Source organism: Pseudonaja textilis, chromosome 14 (assembly GCF_049901715.1).
Source record: "Pseudonaja textilis isolate UNSWEBS1 chromosome 14, rPseTex1.2, whole genome shotgun sequence".
NCBI lineage: Eukaryota > Metazoa > Chordata > Lepidosauria > Squamata > Elapidae > Pseudonaja > Pseudonaja textilis.
The window spans coordinates 4,261,855-4,285,303 of NC_142003.1; the positions used below are offsets into that span (position 1 = coordinate 4,261,855).

At 41.1% G+C, this 23,449-nt stretch overlaps 1 protein-coding gene across 23 annotated transcripts in view; it reads right to left on the reverse strand.

Moving 5' to 3' along the window:
• Nucleotides 1-874: 874 nt before the first annotated feature.
• The window catches only part of SUN1 (Sad1 and UNC84 domain containing 1), a 33,301-nt gene continuing 10,726 nt past the window's right edge, over nt 875-23,449 (reverse strand). For 4 of the 23 annotated variants that reach the window (XM_087942040.1, XM_026723737.2, XM_087942035.1 and 1 more), the window contains exons 2-22: nt 21,243-21,434; nt 19,912-20,102; nt 18,896-18,922; nt 18,612-18,806; nt 17,881-18,003; nt 16,231-16,314; nt 15,267-15,377; nt 13,608-13,706; nt 11,403-11,496; nt 10,993-11,051; nt 10,684-10,829; nt 9,825-10,061; nt 9,208-9,291; nt 8,950-8,993; nt 8,185-8,323; nt 7,648-7,902; nt 6,300-6,384; nt 5,472-5,587; nt 4,720-4,887; nt 3,416-3,508; nt 875-2,927 (exon numbers count right to left, since the gene is read on the reverse strand). In XM_087942040.1, the coding sequence (XP_087798166.1) occupies nt 2,814-2,927; nt 3,416-3,508; nt 4,720-4,887; nt 5,472-5,587; nt 6,300-6,384; nt 7,648-7,902; nt 8,185-8,323; nt 8,950-8,993; nt 9,208-9,291; nt 9,825-10,061; nt 10,684-10,829; nt 10,993-11,051; nt 11,403-11,496; nt 13,608-13,706; nt 15,267-15,377; nt 16,231-16,314; nt 17,881-18,003; nt 18,612-18,806; nt 18,896-18,922; nt 19,912-20,102; nt 21,243-21,361 (2,583 nt within the window). In that variant the 5' untranslated portion in view covers nt 21,362-21,434 and the 3' untranslated portion in view covers nt 875-2,813. Of the gene's footprint in view, nt 2,928-3,415; nt 3,509-4,719; nt 4,888-5,471; nt 5,588-6,299; nt 6,385-7,647; nt 7,903-8,184; nt 8,324-8,949; nt 8,994-9,207; nt 9,292-9,824; nt 10,062-10,683; nt 10,830-10,992; nt 11,052-11,402; nt 11,497-13,607; nt 13,707-15,266; nt 15,378-16,230; nt 16,315-17,880; nt 18,004-18,611; nt 18,807-18,895; nt 18,923-19,911; nt 20,103-21,242; nt 21,435-22,594; nt 22,717-23,449 lie in introns of all 23 variants that reach the window. The other 19 variants (XM_026723730.2, XM_087942027.1, XM_026723732.2 and 16 more) reach the window with 10 other exon arrangements.

Consider the following 23,449-nt stretch of genomic DNA (forward strand, 5'->3'; position numbering starts at 1 on the left):
CAGGTGAATGGGGCCCGTTTTCTTTCAGCAAGCCTGTTGGGTTTTGAGGGATGCTTGGGGAAGGCCAACTTCTTCTGGAACAAGGGTTGAAGGTGGGAAAAGAGGACAAGCCCTCCGTCTTTCCAGGGCCCACAGATGTGGTCCTCTAAAGCCCATCTAGGATTTGGGAAAGAGAGCACTGCGAGGGCAAGCCGCCAACGTGGGGTTTCAGCCCCAACCAGTCCGGGTGTTGCCTAGTCAAGCCACTTTAACCACGCCGAATCATGGAGAAGAGACCTACTTACGGCAATTGTTGAAAGCAAACCAAGGGATGTTTCATACTCTTGCGTGAGGACGGAAGCAGGCAGGCAGCCAAGGTCTCTGGATGCCCCAGTAAACTGGTTCCAGTTCTATTAGTTAGGGACGATTTTCTGAAGGTGACTTATGACTTCTAAAGGTTTCTGTTTCTCAGAGAAAGAGGGCTGAGGCAGCCAGCTTGATTTGCAAGTCTGATTTGCACCCACATGCATACTGTGTCAAGGATCTCTTTCATTTCTACCTTGTTTTTAAGGAAAAACAATCTTTCCTTGGGCAGTAGTTCTGACTTGTCATTCTAAAAGCAGGAAAGGCAATACTGAAATATCAGCTTTGGGTGTCCTCTACTGTTCTCTTTCTTGACGATACTAACCACATGGAAATCAGAAATAATGGATGTACTGTTACACTTGAATATTTCGACACAGTTCCCTTACATGCATTCTTTTCATGGAGATTTCTGTATAACAGAAAAAGAATAAGGGTTCTATTTTTGGTTTTGGCCACTCCCTATATTTGCTAATCCTTTTAAGGAGTCTGATCCCTCTCCAACCACATATATTACGAGAAGCATTCAGTATAAATATCCAAAAGGAAACTTTATTCTTATTTCCAAATATTACATGCACTTTCAAAAATTAAAATTCTTAAACTTTTTTTCGATAGCTTCTGGTCAGTTAGGAGGCAGCAAAGGATACCAGAGACAAATATTTTGAAAAAGCATTTACAAAAATACATTGCACAAAGTCCTATCTCATTTTTTTAAAAATAAGTTAGTGTTATGCAAAACAAACAAACAAACCCTGCCCTCCCCTATCTGGATTTATACAGGATAATTTGGAATCATTTTCTTAAAACTCTTAACAGGTTTTACTAAGCTTTTCTCAATAGCCACTGGTTCTACTGTAAGCTAAACTCAGCCGAACAAGTGGTATTCAAGAATAAAACTTGCTTTTATAAATATTTGAGGACTCTTGTGCAACATATGGAAAAATTAAAAAAAAATCAGCATGTCTTTTTTTCTGAAATCAAAGTTTACTTTCCAAAAATCCAGGACTCAAAGTACCATTTTCATAGGGGGGGGGGGGAAGGGGGGGAAAGCTTTTTCTGAGCCAGATCCTGACATTTCAAAATTAAATTTAAAAAAAGGAAGCTGAATAGCCAGGGATTCTGTTCAGTGACTTTAAGGGAAATTCCCCATAGAATCTAACAATAGCTCCAGGTGCCATCCTGAACTTGATGGCCCATTTTTTATTATGTGCATATGCATGCTTTAAAAAAAAAAAGTGAATATACAGATCCTTTTTTCTGTTTTTGGAGAACCGATTCAAAACGGCGCCTTTTGTGCTATTCCATATATTCAGCCTTGTGAAGTTTCCCCTGAATTTTCAGAGATTAGCAGCAATCCCAAAGGACAGAGAGAACTCTGAGAAGGGTAAACTGCACAAAACCCAAATGTGAATAAGCTCCAGGCCTGAATTTTACTGGCAAACTACTTTCTTTGACGTTTAGTGTTCCTGCTTTAACCTACACCTGACTTCATCTCTACATTTTCTTTTCATTATCTCCCATCACACGGTAGCCAACTGCTATTATAGATCTAATTCAACTCTATCCAAACCGTTCTCAATGTAACAACGTCCTTAATCCACCTGCCTCGCTCAGTGCTAACACATGGGGATATTTTGCCTTCAGCACTTACCAATTCACTCTATCCCTATTTCTTACTAGAACCCATCAAATTAGATTCAAGCCCTTTCTATGTTAAACAATCACTACTGATATTCATTTGGATATTAAAACAAAGGATATTTTTTGTTTACTAATATATATTTAAGGGAAAAAACCTGGAAGATGAACATAAAAGCAAACAGGTTGAAATCAGAATCTTCAACATAAGAATTAAATGTTGCATGGAAATGACTGGAACTGATGAAGTAGCTTGAAGGATGAGCTGCTAAGCAGTTTCGCCAAGCAAAACTGTGCAGTGGTAACAGATCTTAGTTTCAAGGCTTGTGCTGGAATTGCAAACAAACCTTCATCTGATTGGGAACTGCATAAACAATAGAACATGCTAAGTTTCATCAACTGTCCTTATCTTAATCATATCCAGGTGCAAAGGAGAGTCCCAATATTAAAAAAAACTGATTCCTAATGGTCAAAAGGAAAAATTTAAAAGCTTTATCTTCTGACTTATTAAAAGAGGGGTTAGTGATTTGCTAATTGGGCTTAGGAATGAGAACTGTTGGCATGCAGGTTTTTCCCCCTCCTTCAAAAAGAACACATCAAAAATATAAAGCTGTCTGGCAGTTACAAGCTGAGCATCTTGAGCAAATAACCATTAGGTTTGGGATACAATTTTGTTGGCAGTCTTCTACGTTTAGCCAGGAAAGAGTAACACAACCTGTTGGACATCACACACCTTCATCTTTGAAAGATTCCAGTGTTCAAAATTTCCCTTTATAAACTTAAAAACAGAAATGGTGGATATAACCAGAGTAGGAAAATAAGCGTAGCATTCATTCAGCAGTTCGCCCATGCACTCTGAAGCGATAGAGGCACGTATATTCTGCATGGCCCCAGTTGGAAAATATTCTTAGTTCCACTATTTGGAATGCTTTTTCGGTTGTCTCCTAAAAGGAGAAAAACAAAACAAAACATTTATTAGAATCCACTAGAGGGAATCCTGTTTTATGACCACCATCGAGCCCAAAATTTATGTTGCTAAATGAAACAATTGTTAAGTGAGTTTTGCCCCATTTTACGACCGTTCTTGCCATAGTTAAGTGAATCATTGCAGTTGTTAAGTTGCTAAGAGACTCTTGGCTTGATTTGTCGGAAGGTCACAAAAGGGGAATCACGTGACCCTGGGACACCATCAAAAAATAGGAGCCAGTTGCCAAGGGCCCGAATTTTGATCATGTGACCAGGGGGAGGCTGCAGTGGTTGCAAGCATGAAAAACGTTGATGAGCCACTTTTTTTCAGTGCTGTTGTTAATATCAAATGGTCACTAAACGAACTGTTTTTAAGTCAAGGACAAACGTCTACTGTTTTCACGCTAGAGGTTTTTTATGCAAAGCATTAAAAAAAAAGGGAGTTTCGTATGAAATGTTGACCTACCGAGACTGGAAACATCTGTAATGGTTCACCATCCTGATCGTATGTATACTGGCCCAGAAGTATTCCCTCTTCTTGATACTCATTTTCAAGACCCTGTCAATACAGATACAGATAATCAAGAGTTGGAAGGGACCGTATAGGTCATCTAGTCCAACCCCCCACCCAAGCGGGAGACCCTACACCATTTCTGACAAATGGCAATCCAATTTGTTCTTGAAGGTCCCAAGTGATGGCGCTCCCACAACTTCTGAAGGCCACTTGTGTTCCATGGGTTGATTGTTCTCACTGTCAGATACAAATGGTTTGCGTAGCTCTGAATTCTTGATAAAGAAGATGAGCAGATTGATTTTAATTTTCAGACTCGCTGGCCTTCAAAAAAGATGATTATTATACTTTTATTGATTAAACGTCTATGCTGCCCATCTCACTTAAACCTTTCACACACTTTTGCACCCCTCGCCTCAGGTGAACAATCATTTCCACATCTGTAGAATTCAAACCAGCTACTTTATTGTTCTGTGCCTATTTCACAGGAATCTTCTCAGACTGGCAGCCTTCACAGGGGAAAGACTCGATAAGGCTCAAAGGTATTTGAGGTTTGTGTGTGTGTCAGACCTTGCCCTCTTACATTTATAGAGAGAGACAGTAATTCCTTGCCAGGGGCGTGATTCAACCGGTGTAACAACTGGTTCAGTGAGTGTGTCAAACGCATACTTCGTGTGCGTGCAGAGGGTTTGTTACTGACCACCTCCTGCAATCCTGCAATCTCCCTGTGTGTTAAACAGCTGATGCGCAGCAACTTGCTGTGCCGCGCGAAGCAGCCGAGCTTGAAAACCAGGAAATAAAGGTCAGAATAGAGCTGGTGCAAGTGGGTGGGCCCAACAGCTGATCGTTGGAGCCAACAGGTTAGTTCACAGACGATCCTTGGAGTTACTGGTTTGGTTGAACTAGGCCGAATCGGTAGAATCTCACCCGTTCCTTGCTTGAGCCCTCCTAACTGGGAGGACTGGATGGTTCTCCAACAGACTTAATTAAAATAAAAGACTTTAATTTCTAGCTCTCCTACTCTCTGTAACTGGTGCTTGTTTAACTTCTCTTTATACCTGTTTTCTTATTTAGATCAATCTGCCACATAAGCCTGAACTCTTCCAGCAATTAACTAAGGCATGACCTAACCTGGGAAAGATTCTTTTTTTTAAAAAAAAATATGTACAGCTATTAGAAATCCTTTTAATCATTACTAGAAACCCTGAAGCAGCATTAGTTGAACCTAAGACAATATTCCTTTCATTTTCACCACTTACGTATACTAAGAAATCCTTTGGGGCGCTGGTAATGTTGCCTGTGGGTGAAAGCGATTTCGGAATGTGTTCCAGGCAGAAAGATGTTGGATAAATAGTCATCGAAAGCCTGATCACCAGATAACCCTGTGATCCTTTGAAAGCCCAGCAGTTTCCAGGATACATGTCAGGCTGTGGATAAGATCCAGAAGTTGCAAACAAACAAACAAACAAGAAAGCATATCAATAAAAACAATTGAGAACCAGTTTGGTGTAGTGGTTTAGCTACAGGCTGGAAACAAGGAGACGGTGAGTCTGAGGACTATTCCTATGTGTAGTGCTTGACTTACGACAACTGGGTCCAAAACTTCTGTTGCTAAGCGTGACATTTGTTAAGTGAATTTTGCCCCATCTTAACGACCATTCTGGCCACAGCCATTAAGTGAATCACTGCAATTGTTAAGCTAGGAACACGGTTTTTAAGGGAAACCCACCTCCCCCTTGACTTGTCAGGAGAGGATCGCACGACCCCGGGAGGTTGCAACCGTCGTAAATAGGAGTCAGTTGCCAAGCGTCTGAATTTTGATCACGTGACTGTGGGGACGCTGCAACGGTCGTTAAGAGTGATAATGGTCATAAGTTGCAACTGTCGCAATTGAAAAACGACCCTAAGTTTTTTTCAGTACCATTGCAACTTCAAACGGTCATTAAACGAACTGTTGAGAATCGAAGACTACCTGAAAAAGTGCTCTCGAAACCCTCCCTCTCCTAATTACCTGGATCACCACGCGGGGCGATTGGGAGAAATACCACAATGGAATTCCAAAGAGGCTTAGCAGTGCCGTTTTGGTTTCGTAGGTCTCCGAACAGCGCGTGCTCAAAATGCTGCCACCTTGAAGGAACACAGAGAGAGGGGAAATCTTTTAGCTTTAAAAATAAGACCTTCGGAGTAAAAGAGAGGATAAGTGGCATCAGTGGAAACAGCTGACGCTGTGGGGGCTCCAGCACTGGAGGTTTTTAAGAAGAGGCTGGACAACCATTTGTCTGAAATGGTATAAGGTTTCCTGCTTGAGCTGGGGGGTTGGACTAGAAGACCTCCAAGGTCCCTTCTGACTCTGTTATTCTGTTGTGATTCTGTTTTCCAGTTCAGTGGGGACCTGTTTCTGAGTAAACATGAGTAGAATTGCACTGCTGGGTTGTTTGATGAATGCCAAATGGAGGTGTGAAACATCCAACAAACCATTGCACTGAAATTGACACTGCAATATCATTGTGTTGATACTGACTTGCCCTATTGAATTGACTTACCCTGTTGATATTGAGTTGCTCAATTGAAATTGACTTGGCTTATTGAACTGAATAGCCCTGGTGACACGGAGTTGCTATATTGAAATTGACTTGCCCTGTTGACATTGACTAACCCTGTTGATATTCAGTTGCTCGATTGAAATTGACTTGGCTTATTGAACTGAGTAGCCCTGGTGACACTGAGTTGCTGTATTGAAATTGACTTTCCCTGTTGACATTGAGTTGCCTTGTTGACTAGGTTGGACTAGAAGACCTCCAAGGTCTCTCCGGGAAGAACCAAAATAAATCTTCCTTACCTCCAGATTCCAAAGCAAAATCCACGATGCCTGTTTTGTCTTGAGAGTAGAGCCGCAGGGCATTGTTGACAATGACCTGCGCTTGCTGCGAAGGGAGAGAGAAGGACAGAGATTCCAGGTCAACATTTCAATAAATCTCTGATGACCAAACAGTTCCTTTTGCTACCGAAAACGTCATCCGTACTTCTTAACCTGCTTTTAAAGGGGAACATACAGCACCTAGCAACCTGAACACACTCTCTCACTAGGAAGAAGATCTCAAAAAGATCTAACAGGCTACTCTGAATCTCAACCTATGCTCTGCAATATCTAAGAAAGATCTTTTTCTTTCTTTTTTTAAAAATAAACTTTATTCAAATGTCAAAAGTGTTAAAAGTATAAAATTATATACACAATTGTGTCAATGTCAAGTCATTGTTTACATTTCCTTATCTTATTTCTTATTTATCACATTACAATTACATATTCTTTCCATTGTTCTTATTCCAAGTTTATATCACATATTTTCATCATACATTTCTATTTATTCTACATTTAATATATATGTATAATTTCTTATTCTTTACTTAATCACATTGTTTTTCTTCCTATTCTTAAGCCATGCATACCAGGCATCCCAGACTATATATTATGTCGATTCCTCTTTATCTTTTAGTTTTAGAGTCAGCCTGTCCATTTCAGCACAGTCTAATATGATTAGATTAGATTAGATTAGATATGATTTATGATTGCTCCCTCTGATGGTCTATTTCCTTGTTTCCAAGAGAGATCTTTTCATTAATTGGAATAATGGTTGCATCCCCCGAAGAATGTCATGAGAGTTACTTCTGAGTAGGGATGTACCTGCCTTATTGAAATACTGAACTCTAGCTTATTGTTGCAACAGAATTATATATCAATTACATGATGCATCAGTTGCTTTTTTTAAAAAAATGAAATGTACATTGCACTTTATCCTATCGCAAGTCTGGCTCTTCTCTAAATTAAGCCAAGATAAATATCACAGCTGATAAACGAAATGCCATTCCGTATTCTAGTGGGCGTACCAAAAGAACTCAACACTTTCCACCCTTGACCTGTAAAACCACTCATTTATGGCATCGGCAAGCTTTATATTTAGCTATATTTTAAGTTATGGCTGTTTTGCCCTGCAGGAGTGAAACCTAAGATGTTAAATCAGGGCTGTCAAACTCGCAGCCCACGGCCTGGATGAGTCACAGCTCGCCACGCCCATGCCCACGCCCGGTTTAGCGAAGGAGAAAAAAAAGTCATGATACATCACGTGACGCTGCTGTGACGGAGCAAGTTTGACACCCCTGTGCTAAATCAATAGCGTGGAATACCTTACCGCTTCCGTGATGCCTACAATCCCAGCTTCGTTGACGACATTTGTCACTATATCTGTGGTGACCTTGGAACTTGCAATCGATCTCTGGAGAGTGATGTTCCTGAGAATTTGCATCTCCAGATCTCTCAACAAAACCTGTAGGTCTGTTTTGGTCACAAATCTGGAACTTAGCCATTGAAGCAAGGATTCTGGAAAATCCCCTTCTAGCTCGGCTGAAAACATAACCCGGATCGATTCTTTAATCTGGGCATCAACCTAGGAGTAAAAAAGAAAACAACAAAACATGACAATTTAACAACTGATTTCAAAATAAAGGCACAATTGGGTAATACATCTTTATTTTGGGTATGTGCCAGCCCGCCAGATGGAACACACACATTCCAGTGGTTAATTAAAAGTGGGTAATGTTGAAACAAGTCAAGCAATCAATTCTTCCTTCCCAGGTCAGTGGCTTTCAAAAGTTAACCCATCCAGAACATTATGTCAGAACAAGGCGTGCTAATTCAGGCTTGCTCAGGCGTTCCCTTCTGAGCTCACCTTTTGGTGAAGGGCGTCTATCGTCTTGCAGCAGCTTTTCACATCCTGTAAACTCAGCAACTCCGTCTTTAGACGCACCAGTTCAAGTTCTAGGTGCTTCATCTTGGACAAAAGGCTCTGGCTTTGCTCGTCCATGTCACTGAGAAGCAGAACAAAGAGCAACAGGTGTCAAACTCTGCAGGTTCAAGTGAAAACAGGAGCATTTGTGTTTTTACACTGGAGTAAAAAAAGGGAGCATTATTACCTTAAATAGTGAATGGAGGGGTGCATTTGTGATAAAATTGGGAAATCTGCCTATGTTATCTGTCTGTACCTGTTCTTCTATCATCTATCTATCTAGTTTGTCTATCTCTTCTATCATCTATTTTCTGTCTGTCTGTCTATTTATCTATCTATCATCTCTCTCCTGTCAGTGTTCCAATTAAAATCTTCTGTCTAACAGAATAACTGAGTTGAAAGGGATCTTGGAGGTCTTCTAGTCCAACCCCTTGTTCAAGCAGGAGACCCTATACCATTTTAGACAAATGGTTGTCCAATCTCTTGTTAAAAACCTCCACCGTTGAAGCACCCACTCTATTGGTATAGGTATTATGTATGTCTGTACCTCTGTATATCCATCCATCCATCCCAACATACCACTGATTATCATTAATAAAAATCCTCCCCCATTCTTTTTTTTTTAAAAAGAAGAAATACTATCAACTTCATAGAAAGTTTTGTAATATTTAATGGTTCCCCAATTCAATATACAAGTTGCAGCCATACCTCATTGTTTTTGCTTTGGTTAATTCAAATTCTTTCTGGAGGTCCTAGAAAATAACACAATATTAGTTTCCTGAATAAATTGCTCCACCATACTTGGAATGATTGAGGAGAAAAAACAGAAACTTTCTGCACTGCAATCTGCAAATATCATCTATTGGAGAAGACAAGGTTCTGTGCCTGAAGCACAGACGGTATTGCAGTTTGACGCAATGGTCAAATTCATAAAATTATTACAGAAAAAAAAATGTTTACTGATACCTCTGATTTTTCAGAGACTTTTGCCAGAAGACTTTCTAAAGTTGCAAGGCGCCATTCGTGCTCTTGATGCAAAGTCAAAAAATGCTTGAAAGACAAAACAGAATTTTTGTTTAAAAAGTACCCTTATAATGAAAATGTAGCGCTTTTATCATGAAAACACTGAGGATTCTTTGTGTATTTAAATGCTGCCCAGACAGATAAACATGCAAACAAAAATGGCTATCTTTAAACTCTTTTCACCTTGAACCTCTATAAATAGAAAGACAACGATCCATTTAGGTCAAAGTAACAAAATGACATTTTCCAAATATTCACATGCGAAAAGTACTTTTTATTCTTGATTTGGATCTATGTTGAATCTGGCAACTTTATAGATTTGCATATTTCATCTGGTCGAATAATTGAGTTAGCAGAGGGCAAACAACTATAATTTACTAAACTATTACTTTACTGTGCAAAAACAAATAACAGATTCTCAGCTCAAACAAATTCTAATTTCCCCCTTGAATTTTTGCCCTAGAAAAAACATCTTCCGCCAACGAGCACACTACTTAATAAGTTTATACCGCAATATTTCCATTAAAATCAGCGCAGAGAATTATTCCGCAGGAGTCTACCTCGGAGTGTGCTGTTCCTTCTGATTTGGCCTTTGTAAGATGCTGGCTCACAATGTTTTTGACGAGTGCCAACATTTCACTTCGGTCGTTCATTTGGGTGACTTGTTCCTGAAAGCTTTGGACCAGAAGTAGCATTTTGCTGTATTCTTCATCCTGGTGACGCCACCTCTCAGATAACTGGGCCATTTGTTTCTCCAGCTCACTCACACGATCTGCATCAAATAACTTCATAGTCACCTAGATTGGTGTTTTTTTTTTAAAAAAATAACAATAAAAAAGGCTTATTTATTTTCACTGCCTCTGGCCATAAATAAACCCACATTAATGAAATCACTTCACCAGAAACTAAAGGGTCACTTGAATGAAGCATTAAAATGAAACAAAAACAGATTAAATAAAGCAACAAATCCCAATTAAATTTAGATAAATTTTTCTGATATAAAAGCAGAGTTATCTACCACCTAAAAGCAGGCAGTGACAGTGTAGTTTTCTTGAAGGTAATTCCAGATTGTGGAAATTCTGTTGTGGAAAAATAGGATCTAAAGCTTTTCTAGTCAAAATCAATGGCCCAATTCAGACCTCTTAGGTTTATTTAGGTACATATTTATTTATCTACACAGTGTTTATACCATCCCATCTCTCAGCATGGAGCAGTTAACAACAGAGCCTTAAAATAGCCATCCATCCATGGGAACTCAATCTCTTTGAATCAAAGTAAAATATCCTTACCCCTGTTTGAAGTTATGATGGGCTCAAAAAAAAAAAAAAACCCTCTAGCAACGCTGCAGTTTCCCTAAACCTCTTCAGACGTTACACCTCTTTGAAAACCAAAGTCGGGGGTCAGATTGGCCTAGCTTACCTCTGGAAACTGATCAGCGTGGCCTGAATGAGGTTCAGGTGTAACTCTCTTTACAGAGTCCTCCCACCTGGGCATTCTGAGTAAGCTTGTCCAGTTCAAAGCTGGTAACAATGAAAGGAAATCTTCGGAACCCCAGCACCATAAACCTGAAGCAAAAATGCAGTTAAGGGGAAACATTCGTGAAGTTTGGGTAAGTCTAAGGCTACCTATATTGCAAGAGTTGTGGGGGCTGATGGAACACAGCCCTAGACCTAAATTGTCCTCACAGGTAAGATATTAGAGTCTTTTTCTCAATACCTGTTTACTCACCAAGCAGTAAAAGTAGGGGGAGAAAGAACAGAAGCAACCTGAACATCTTTGGAAGACATCTGGAAAACAAATTGCAAGAACTGCACTGTAAAATTGTCCATTACTGACATTAATTGTCTCAATATTTTATGTACGGTGGCTTAATAAATAACAGTCAAGTCAGTGGTCCTTCCCAAAACTTCCCAGTGCTGCTCATTGGAGGCGCCTCCAGAAATGAAATTTTATTAAATTTAAATCAAACTTAGTTTTGTAGCGAACGGTCCGTCCCACCCCTCAAAACCCACTGGAGCGCATTCTCATCAGGATTAACTGGAGTTTACGATTAGAAGCAGCGTGTGGGGTCTGCAATGAACCATTTTTTAAAAAAATCCAACGCACGAGAACCTGTGCCTTACAAAACGCTTACAGACCTTGTAAGGAGAAAAACATTCAGCAGAGAAATTAGGGTCACGAGCTGATACCATCCAGTGCCAAGCCACCAGAACGCCCTTGTGGCTGCTTTCCCTAAATGAAGAGGAAAAAGCCTAGATGAGCGAGAAATGCCGAGGATCCTTCAGCGCAGTTGTTTTCAAAATGTTTTTGATCCTCGGGGAAGCTTTTCTTGATCAAGCCCAACGCTGTCCAGGAGGAGCCATGAGGTGCCGCAACCAAATCCGGGCAGGGATGCATCCATAAACGGCTGCGTAGATGGCAAAATGGTGAGAGGCAGGTGTGAGGACATCGCCATGGAAACACTGCCTTGATGTTCTGGGGTTCTAAAAGTGGACTCAGGTATGTAAGTCATAGGCTTTGCATTGTGATGTCATGGACTGTTTCATCGTTCCCCTGCCTGCTTATTTTTTATTAATTTATCTCCTTCCTTTATTTTTACAAATAATTCAAGGTGGCAAATATATACAACGCACCTTCCATCTTTTCCGTACAACAACAACCCTGTGAGGCAAATTGGGCTGAGAGTGTGTGATTGGCCCAAGGTCACCCAGCTAGCTTTCAGGGCTAAGGTGGGACTAGAACTCCCAGTCTCCTGGTAAATGGCCCAAAGTCGTCCAGCTGGCATTCATACCTAAGGTGGGACTTGAACTCAGAGTCTCCTGGTGATTGGTCCAAAGTCACCCAGCTGACTTCTATGCCTAAGGCGGGACTAGGAATCACCATCTCCTTGTGATTGGCCCAAGGTCACTCAGTTTGTTTTCATAGCTAAGGTGGAACTAGAACTCCCGGTTTCTAGTTTCATGACTTAACCACTAGATTAGAATGGCTAAGCATAGACCAAGATGTATTAAGGGCACAGCAATGCCAGCCGGCTCTACAAGGTCTCACTGCCATCCAGGTTCACCCAGGGGTTTCTTTGGAACATGACCAACACATTCTGCAGGCTAATGGCCTACGATGGCGGACAGTTGGATTGATCTTTTCGCTCAAGCTTCCCTGAGATACAGTTTGAAAACAACTGGCTCGGGAGAGGAAGAAAGAAGAGAGGAGGGTTAAAGAAAAGGTTATTAGATGACAGAAGTTTCCAGAGAGAAGGAACATTTTTGTAAGTGACGATATACGTGCAACTGTAAGGAAAAAAACAACACCAATTCATAAGCACGTTTATGCTGTTTTCTGCATTAGTGGCTCAGAACACTCCCGACACAGATATAATAAAGTCATGCAGCACGGAATTTGGTTTTAAACATTAATTTAGTCGTTTTAAATTAGCAGCGCAGGTTGTTGCATTCGCAGTAGAAGCCCGTCTGACAGAAGGTCAAGCTGGAAGAAATCAGATTGCCGAAGCTTTTGCAGAATTTTTTTACTCCCTCTCCAAATTGTTGGCAGTGAGCATTTGCTCCCCGTTTGGGAATACAGGAAGCCCACGGATTGTTATAAGACATTATCTGTTGTTAATTAGGGCGAAGAGAAATGCGTCCCCCTTTTTCGGTATCAAGCAAGCAAGGACAGAAAAGCCAAAAAAAAAAAAAAAAAAAAAGAGCCGCTTAAAACAAGATGCATTTCCTACCCGCTAACGCACATGGAGGGAAATGAGAAAACTGCAGCGGTCTCCATATAGTTTTTGTATGACAGATAATCTTCAACTTACAATCACAGTTTCCGTTGCTAAGTGAGGTAGCGATGAAGTGAGCCGTGCCAGATTTTATGACCTTCCTCCCACCTCCAGGGTTAAGCAACTCACTGCAATTGTTAAGTGAATCGTGTGGTGGTTAAACAAATCCAACTTCTCCCATTGACTTTACTTGTTGGAAGCCAGCTGGGTGCGCCCGCGCGCGTGTGTGTGTGTGTGTTTGTGAGACCAAACTGGGCTGAATTTATGCAGGAAGATCAGCGGGTAGCTCTCCGCAAAAGGGGGTTCTATTCCACCCCTTCTGCCCACCAGAAGGGCATCTTTCTCCCTCTCTCCCTCCACCTTGTCCCAACCAGGTGTGTCCTGACAACACCCAATGGAGAAGGCTTGCTGTCAACATAGGAAATGCACTGTTTGAAGCTGCGCCAAAGCCCGTGAGCTCAAGTTAATCAGCGGTTCACATCTCCCGCAAGACGCCGGGATCAAAAGGAAGGCTATTCATGCGAAAAGCTTGCGTGCGCATCCACCCACACACGCACACAGGAGTAACCTGGGGCCACAACAGCCAGCCAAAGGAGAGAGAAAATCTTCTGGGTCACAAGCCATCCTGCTGTCCTCATTCTTTGCAACATATGGAGTAAGAAGTAACCTGGTACGACACAGATGGGGTGTGAAGGTGGGCCACAGAAAGGGGATTTCAGTCAAAGCCATCCCTCTGCACTTCCACACGCCCAATTAAATCCACGTTCAAACAAAAAAATGACACCCGAGCAGCTGGGCAGAGGAAAATGAGAGCTAACATTATTAACAGCCAATTTGACAGGAACACTCTCTCCTCTTTGTATGAAGTTACACCTTCTGGCTCTTAAAAAATACAAAACAGGTTTTGAGAGACCCCCTCCCCAAAAAGTTCTTGCTTGCTACAAATTCTAAATTCTTCTTAATGGCAAGAAGCCCTATAACCCCACTACCCACCTCCCTAGAATTCAATCTTTAAATGTAAGGATGCAATAATAACCACTTTTTAAAGTATGTACCAAGATAGGCGGCAGCACCCATTGATTTTGCTTGATTTAACAAAAACATCAAAATAACCAAGGTCAGACTTTGATTTCCGTCTAGGATAACTCAGGGATAGAAGATCACCAGCAGCTCCTAAGTATATTTTAATCGGATAGAAGGTAATGTTTGTAGCTGAAAGTGTTGAACCGTGGGGGGGGGGGGGGGCCTCGGTGCTCTCTGAGTTGATGGTTTTCTTGCAGGCGTTTCATTAGGTAACTTTCATCTGTGCACTGATGCTGTTACTTAGTTCAGTAATGAAATGTCTGCAAGAAAACTCTCAAGCTCAGAGTGCACCAAAGACGGCGCACATATTATTGTCCTGTTTCGCTAAAAGCTAAATTCCTCTGTGCTTCCTCTATGCTTTTCGTTGGATTCCCTTAAGCATTACTTTATTTTTAATCCTCTAATGCATTATTTTATTTTTAACCCCTCTGCGGAACCATTGTTTGGCTTTCTTATGGTTGAGCAACATATGTAGACTAAGAATGACCTTGCCTCACCAATAAGGCTGGGGCTGTGTAGGTTTGTGTAAATTTACAGTCAGAGTTGGCAGGCAGCTTCTGGGGAAATGGCACAATTCTCAAGGGAAGCTTCGATCTAATCTATGCAAATTTAGCCATGCAGAGATTCAGATGATGGTGAAAATCCAAAAGTAGCAGAGGGAGGTCCTCCTGACTACAAACTTTATTAAAAGGCACAAGCTTTTCTGAAAGTGAGGCACATCATCAGATGCATGGAGTACGGTAGTGATGAATCCAGGGCTCGGTCCATGGAGATTCTCAAACACCCAGGTCGTGGTTGTCCCAACGATGCTTTTTCCAAAAAAAGCAAATGAACTGGTTCTAATTGAAGAAGGAAACGTAAACAAAACAGAAAACAAAAGAAAACAAAACAAGGAAGTCCAGTTGCCTTTTGGAAAAAGCACCCTTTGGGGTGATCTAGAGCTCTTGCCCCATGCATCTAATGAGCAGCATCTGCAGCTTGTGACTTTTAATGAATTGTATTAGTTGGAAAAAATGCTACTCTTGAGGTATTTGGCTGCTTTAGATTAATGTTGGGGGGGTGGGGAACAGCTTCTGCAACATTTATGAGGGCAAAGAGGCAAAAAAGGAAAGAAAATGATAAAAACCAAGCGGTGCAAATCAACCTGGGTAAGAAAAGATGTGCCACAAGCTTCTTGCTATCCTTTTGGACCGTGAGGATTGCAAGTGCGCTGTTGTGTATGTTTCAAGGTGTATCTTCCCCTTACAGTCATCACCTGCAGGTTGGGGGGGTAAGAGGAATGAATAGAGAGCACATTCATCAATCAACTGTGCAATGCAATATGGCGAGACCAAACTTTCAGTACAGAATATGACTGCGGTAAGGTGGGCGGGCCAATACATTTGACTGATAAATAAATCAATGGAATTTCTTTCCAAACAGTCCTTAAATCTTAATGGGGTGTGTATGTGTCTCTGTGTGTGTGAGACACGCATGGCCAGTTGTCTATTGCTGAGGCAGTGTCACACACTGCATGTGACTGGACAATCGATAACCCCTTCCCAACCCGCCAGTACATGTTGCCAATACAGGAGGTAGCAAAGGGGTGCAAAACAAGTGGAAGTGTTGAATTTGAGTTGCCCATCCAAGTTTGAATTTTTGTGTGTGTTTTGTTCCAGGTTTGAAACAGCTGTGTTGCATTCAAATCTTGTTTTTCGTCTTGAAATGGGGATTAGGAACGTTGAAGGCCTCTACCCAACTGGGGATCACAATGGCACGGAGGACGAGCAAGCAGGAGTCAAAGCCTTTTCCATCCTGTGTAGGCCTATCACAAATTCTGCTTCTGGGTCACTGACAGCCTCTGTGCTTCAGGCTGGCAATCTTGGCTTCGGACGTTCTTTAAAACTAAATCTCACAGATGGCTGCATGTCTATTGAAAAACCCTGCTTTTCCGAGTTGTGCATGAGACGAACCAAGCCAATAATGGAAGCTCCCTGAAAGTACAACGTGCTGAATTGCAACCAGCATGCAAAGTTTTCCCAGCTTCCACAAGACCAATGGGACATGGATGCAACGTCTGGAATTCTAACCAGGGCTTATTTCTGAAAACAATGGGAAGCTCTACTTACACATGGACTCTCCGTTCATACCCAAGTGGCTTTCATCCCTGAGAAAGTCTTTTACATTCATGCTTCCACAGTAATTAGAGTGAGCTGCAACAGAGATCAAGAGAGAAAATTGAGTCTAAATTGTATTGTGTGCTAGAGGAAAAAAAAAAGAGAGAGAAAGAATAGCCTTGAGGTAAACCCAGTATGTTTTTTTTAAAAAGTTTTCCTTTTAATGTTCAGAAGCAAAGAACAAAGTAGCAGGGAAAGCAACATTATCCATCAAAGCGATTTGCCACCCAATACCTGAGAAAGGAGTGTGTTAAATTAGGTCTCACCTGGTCAAAAGTAAGCAACCTAATACTGTATTACGTGATGACTGAAACAAAGAACAGAGATACTTTGTCCCCCCCAAAATAGTTCCTAGAACTCTTAGAAAGCAGGGTGTGGGGGGGGAGTTAAAGAAATTTGAATATCCACTATAGTATAAATAGAGCTTGTGCTTGATAGTCATTGGAATTTTTTTATAAGGGCTTCACGGTTTTGCTATAATAAATCTTGTTCGAGCCTTTATGTTTATTGAAAATATATTCTTGCAGTATTTTGCCTTGTCAGCCAACAGGGTTCTGACAAGGAAAACGGGATGACACAATCCTTTTATTGGAAATGGGGGGGAAATCCTATTAAATGTGAATATTTACATATCTAGATTGTACTTGTATAAGCACCTGCTGGTTGCATGAGGGAGGTGCTTATGGGATAGCTGGATGAAGTGGCCTCGTATAAAAAGTTGTGTTTTTCCCAAGGAGAAGAGTCCATTTTATACAGGGCCCCTTTATGTTAAAAAAGAGAATTTTTTTAATAGGCTCCTAGTTCCTGCAGACAATTGATAGCAAAAAAGGAATTAAATTCATCTTGAAGGAAACAAGTGATTAAGAGGAAGGCAAAGCGAGACTTAAAAGACCCTTTTCAAGCACTTGGCCCAATCAAACAGAATTTGCAAAACGACCATGCTATTTCTTCCGATATTCTTCCCTGCAAAGCAGCAGCTAGTAAAAAAAAAAACTAATTTGAAAATGTTCATGGATATTAAGGACATAATTCTTTGGATTTCTGCCAAATGAGACGTCGTGTTAAGAGAGTGCTATGCTTGTTGCTTCAAGGGTTCCAAGGTATCCCAATCTATGTCCACCGAAAAGACACAAGAATCAAAGCCACACATATATCCCTTCTGGGAATGTGTGCCAAATTTAATAGATGCACGTTTAAAAATGTAAGGGACAAGCAAGTAGCAGGTCGGGTATGGCTAAAGTAAGCATATATATTATAAGCACCCAGTGCAAGACACCAAAGAAAGAAAATCCAGGATTTAAAGGTGAAGAGAACATAGTTGAGGAGTTAAGTGACCAAGTTCCATAAACCAAGATTCCTCTTTTTGTTCCAAGCCATATCATCCATCACTGCAAGAAAGAAATGGAGAGAAGGAGGATCCAACACCACAGTGCTGCATAGTGTTACTTCCCGAGAAAATGAAAGGAGTGCAAAAAAGCAGCCAGCATCAAAAGATACCCTGAAGTTGTAGGTGCATATCTGAAGAGACACTACGGAACCGTTTCCTTTGAGGTGTGCAGGGTGGATGGAGAGAGCTTAAGGAAAGCTTAAAACTGAAAGTACCTGTACAATCATAGCCCAGTTTCAGCAAGACCATCTGAAACAGCTGTACTATGAGATATATGAAAGACGTTGAGGCGTGCTTGGCTGCTCGCAGGACCTTACTGCTGTAGTAAAGGAGACCCCCTATTGAAAAAGCATCGGGATATATGATTATTTTCCTCTCTTTATCTAGTGACGGAGAAGGTGGGAGGGGAAAAAGGAAATGCAGCCAGTGCAGGATGCCAAAACTGACGTGCCAAATATCGTGAGCCTGCAATCCTGTTTGGCAGAGTTCGGTAACAGAAAATGAAGTGGGAAAGGAAGGGGAAACAAACAGGAGGTTAAGGGTTCGTCTGTAGCTCTTCTTTCCTGTGTTAAAATATAATTCTGGAACTGAACAAATTTGAAACTTCTTCTGGATTTGAAAGACTAGCAGAAGTTACCTTGTTGAATTTAAATTGAAGAGTCCTTGGTGCTTTCTGAGCTTGGCTGTTTTCTCACAGACGTTTCATTACCCAAACCAGATCACAACACTAATGATACAAGGGCAAACCCCACTCTCTTCTAGCACTGATGATGTTACCTAACTGGGTAATGAAACGTCCGCAAGGGAACAACCAAGCTCAAGAGAGCACCAACTTCTCATTTCAAGCCTGAGCCAGAAATATTCTCGTTTCTTGAGTTTAAATTCACATGACTTTATCACTCTGCCAATACTTTATTTATGTGCAGCGGCAAGAAGGAATACTTACTGGATTTGTATTTTTGGCTTCGATCCCTAGAATAAACTCTTGAGGTTGGCATGGAGGATGATGAGTAGGCTGTAAGGGCTTCCTTCCTCTCGGAAAGCATGCTGCAATCGTTGCAGGTGTAGCCATTGCTGAGTTCAGCCTGGTTCTCCATTGTTGCAATATCACCATTGGCCTGGATGGAAGTCATATCCCCACCTGTTGAATTGCAAAAGCACATCTACCAAACCAAATCCGCTGGCGTGGGAAGAAAAGCCATCAAAGTGAAAACAGAGAAGCCGGATTACCTTTGAGGTCTCCATCGTCATCCAGACCTAAGAAGAGACAAATGGTTTGAGTCCAAGGAGGTCAACAAGCTAACAATTTCTGCTATTTCTAAAAACACAAAATGAGAAGCAGAGGTGGAGAATTTCATACTTTGAGGGCAATAGCAGGATGGTTTTAAGATCATGCCAAACGTAGCCATTATGTTATCTAACAAGTTACATTTCCTGATGGAAAAGCAACACAAATCTGTTTATTTTGCAGTGTGACTTCTTGGGAGTCAATCTAAGGAAAAGCACACGTTTTGTTACCTTTTTTTTGCTGTAACAGTGACTCATAATAGCAGACTTGTAGTTAAAATAAACTTTAATCTACACTACTAAAGATAAAATGTATCTCTCTAACCGACATAAGGGAATCCTACACCTAAGCTAGAGGCATATTAAAGCATTTCCTCCCCTGATGATTTAGCAACAATTTCGTAGAGATTCTGCAGACTGGTAATTAACTCCATTCCTGCACTTTTTACACTGGAGGAAGTAGGCACTGGGCTGAACAGGGCAAACCAGCCGGAATGTTTTCAGAGTCATGTAGATGCCCTTTAAAACCATGGCTTGATCCTGGGGAAAAGATGACTTTGTAAAAGATGATTTTGCTTTCGGGAGCTGCAGGCAGAGCTAAGTCTTGTGCGTTCCAAAGCACATTTTCAAGATAATGTACAAGTGATGTTGTCAGCCTTACTAGATAAGATCAGAGAACGTCGGAAAGGTGATAAGCTAATTCTACTTTATTGTAAAATCACATCAACAGAATCTTGCACGTCTGAAAGTCTAATTCTCCCACAGTCTTTTTTGCAGCCCAAGAAATTGGGGAGGGTCAATTTTGAGCCTCTTGCTCCATCTGCCCATTATGCAGCTGTGGGCTACCATCTCTCTTAGCTGACCTTTCCCTAGGAAGCAGTTCTTTGTTCCATCTCCCAAGGTCTTTCACACATGCCATTATAGCTGCGCAGCCTGTTGTGCCAAGAGTCGGTACCTACCCCAGAAATGGTCAACAGCTGTTTGTTCCTGTATTGAAGACTCATCCAGTAAGGTTGAGACATAAGACCCATCACTTGTGCGGCTGCTGAAACTACTGTGGCTGAAAGCAGCAGAGCCCAGCATTTTTCTCCTTGAGGTGGATCTGACCGAACTCGTCTGCTTCATTGTAGTTTTATGCTGCTTGATCATCCTTAATAGAAAAAGAAACAGTGAGATGCAAACAGGCAAAACCCAACAGGTTTAAAATGCAGGAAAATAAAAACATTTGTGAGTACAGGAGAACTGAAAGAAGCAGTAGAACTGTGTAGCACTCCCAATATAGCATCACATAAAAAGGGATTTAGTGTTCGGACAAACGAGCACAATTCAAAGCACGCTGACAACGTCTCCTCGAATGGTGATGAAACGTTTGCAACCAAGATGCCAAACTCGGAGCTCAGATCAACAGCCCAGCACTCCTAATACTATATAGCAAGGGTCTTCAAACTTGGCAACTTTAAGACTTGTGGACTTCAACTCCCAGAATTCCTGAGCTAACATGACTGGAGGAGGAATGCTGAGAGCCCACAAGTCTTAAAGCTGTCAAGTTTGAAGACCTCTGTTGTATAGTGCCGGTGTTGCTATGGATTTTTCAGGAAAAGAAATCACAAATCAGTATTTCCTTCTTGCTCTTAATCTTTTAAGGGTCTTAGGCATGTTAAGTTTCTACTGCTGGAATAATGTGGAAATATAAACCAGGGTTTGGATTCTGCATTTTAGTGTCATACTATGAAGGGAATCTTGGCTCAATCAAACATAGTGGGAACCAATTATGGCCTGCGGTCCAAAAGGCAAATCATGACCATATATACCATCGTCATCCAGGAAGTGAGCATCTCCATAGAAGCCATCAGAGATCCAGGTACTTGTTGAAATAATGCTAGAAAATGTTGGGGCTCCAGTTCTGAGCGTCCTGAATTCTAAACATAGAAGTGAGGCCCACTAAAATCAGGCAAAAGTCACTTCTAAATCGGGAGTGTCCGACCTTGGCAACTTTAAGGCTTGTGGACTTCAATTCCCAGAATTCCCTGGACAGCCCTGTTGTAAATTAAGGAGTATCATCTGAGATTAAGCTCCTCAAAAGTCCCAGGACTTCAATGTGTGTAAACCTTGCCCCACTTTTATGCCCAAACCACAGTGAGATGTTCTAGCACACTTTCCCAGAAATTCGGAGTGCTGCACAGAAACCACAAAACATGCACAGTGCATTACATACATACATAACATTCGGTGGCAGAGGACTGAGGAATTGATAACGTTAAGAATGGTCGGTAGCAAACAAAATGCTTACTGGGGTGACTGATCTGCAAACATCTTTTTCCCAGCATAGGTGCTGCCACTTCCGAAGAGACCATCGTCTTTAGCACCCCCATATCCCGCTGCAGACAAACGTAAGCTGCGCCTTGACATTCTTGGCGAGTCAAACACGGGGTCTAACTTGTGCGCGGTCTCGAACTCGAGAGCGGTCAATGAGTAACTTGAACTGCAAGAAAAGACAGACATGTTTTGCGTTGTCTGTTATGTACGATTGCAACCTGCATCTCACCAGGATCTATATTTGTTGGTTCTTTCGTAACCATGGCAGCTGATATACTACACTACTGTATCCCTGCGTATTACCTTCCAACATAGAACTATAGGTTCATGTATTTATTTAAATTTATTTAATATTAGCTACTGCAATATGGAAGCTGCCGAAAATAATTAGAAGAAACAGGAAGTGGCAAATGTCTATCACTATTCCAAGGAAGTTTTAATTTTAAAATTTTGTGGTTCATCATTCCTGAAGGCTTATTCTGGCCATTACCTTGGTTTACTTTAAACCATGGTTGTCCAGCCTTTTGGCCTGGTTTGTACCATCTTTGGTTTGTGTTTATCAAGGTATTATTTGGTTTGTGTTGAGTGGTGGACCACCCAGACTTGCCGGTGTGAAAATGAATAAACAAGCCACAAGCAAACAAATAAATAAAGCCCTTGTGATTTTTAGCGAGGATGTTAAGAATTGTATTGTTACAAACAATATACTATTATTCATCAAATTGAGAGAGCATCCTTCTTATCCACACAGTGACTCCCTGGTGGTGTACAGTTAAAAACTGAAAAGTCATCAAAAAAGCTTCCAGCTTATCTTTAAGGCAACCAAGAGAGAGAGAGGTTCGTAAGACCTCAAATTTAGCTTTCAGATGATTCATAAAGCACGGATTGCCATTTTTATTTTTAATGGTTACAAATAGTTCCCAAATGGTATGATTTTTAATCTGTAACGCCTTGATTTATGCAACTGCTCTGCAGGGACAGTTAATTGTTTTATTTTCCATTTGGTTTTATATAATGTCCACTCTCTGGTTGTTTGTGCATGCCTTCCTCCTTGCGCGTACAACTCAAACAATGTTATTTGGGTGTGGTCGCAAAATTCTTGATTTATGGTGACTAATAAAAGTCTTTCTTAATCATAGCTTCTGCTTCTATACAATCTACTGTAAAAATATACACATCCCCAATTACTTTCCTTCGATTCTACGGAAAGCACACGGACGGTGCTTTGCGATCAACTTTGGGAGTTTCATGCCTGGGTTTGAAAGGTACCACAGAAGCCACAAGACACAGAACAACACAAGAATCCTTATAGTTCAGCTTTCTCACCTGAGGGCATAAGTATAGCCAGTGTTCTCTGGCAGGCACTGGGGAGGGTTATACATGTGAAGCCGTGAGAAATCCATGGTTGCTATTTCAAATCATGCTGCAAAAAGGGCGAAAACCCAATGCTATAACAGTTCAAAAGAGACAAAGAGAAAAAAGAAAAGCTCTTGATTCCTCCAGCCTTGTTTGTGTTTGGGGAAGGTGAAAGGGGGGAAAAATGCACGCATGCACACATGACACTATCTGAAAGAGCGTGCCTGTTTTATATGCAACTGCCAATGTTAGATATTCCTTATCAACACTCACAGGAATCTCAACATTCTTTTCCTTTCTTATTTCTTCTTCTCCCTTTCTTCCTTTTTCACTTCTCCTTCCTTCCTTCTCTCCTTCCTTCCTCTTTCTTTCTTATCTTCTTTCTTTCTTTCCTCCCTCCTAATGTTGTCTCTTTTCTATCCACTCTATTATAGAATAATAACAAGCCATGCTACAATCCTGGCTATATTTTGCATTTATAATCACTAGACGGTGGTGCTCTGAAATTCCCCAATTTGGCACTCCTTGCTAAAGAAGATATTATTTTCTAAATATTTATCCAAGCATAACATTACTGAGATTTTATTTTCCACATCAAGAAACTGTACCAATCAAGAGAGCTGTGTCAAAAGAAAGGGATGGTGTATTTTTTGAAAGGCCAAATTGTTTACAACTTTTGCTTAGCGCCCGAAGAATAAACAGACAAGGCGCTGGCTCAGCTTTCAGTTTTAAAGAGACAGTCCCACCTTGCCAGATCCACATTTTTTTTCACTCGTGCTCTGGAAAAGCATGGAAGATCTCACCAGAGAAAGACCAAAACACTGC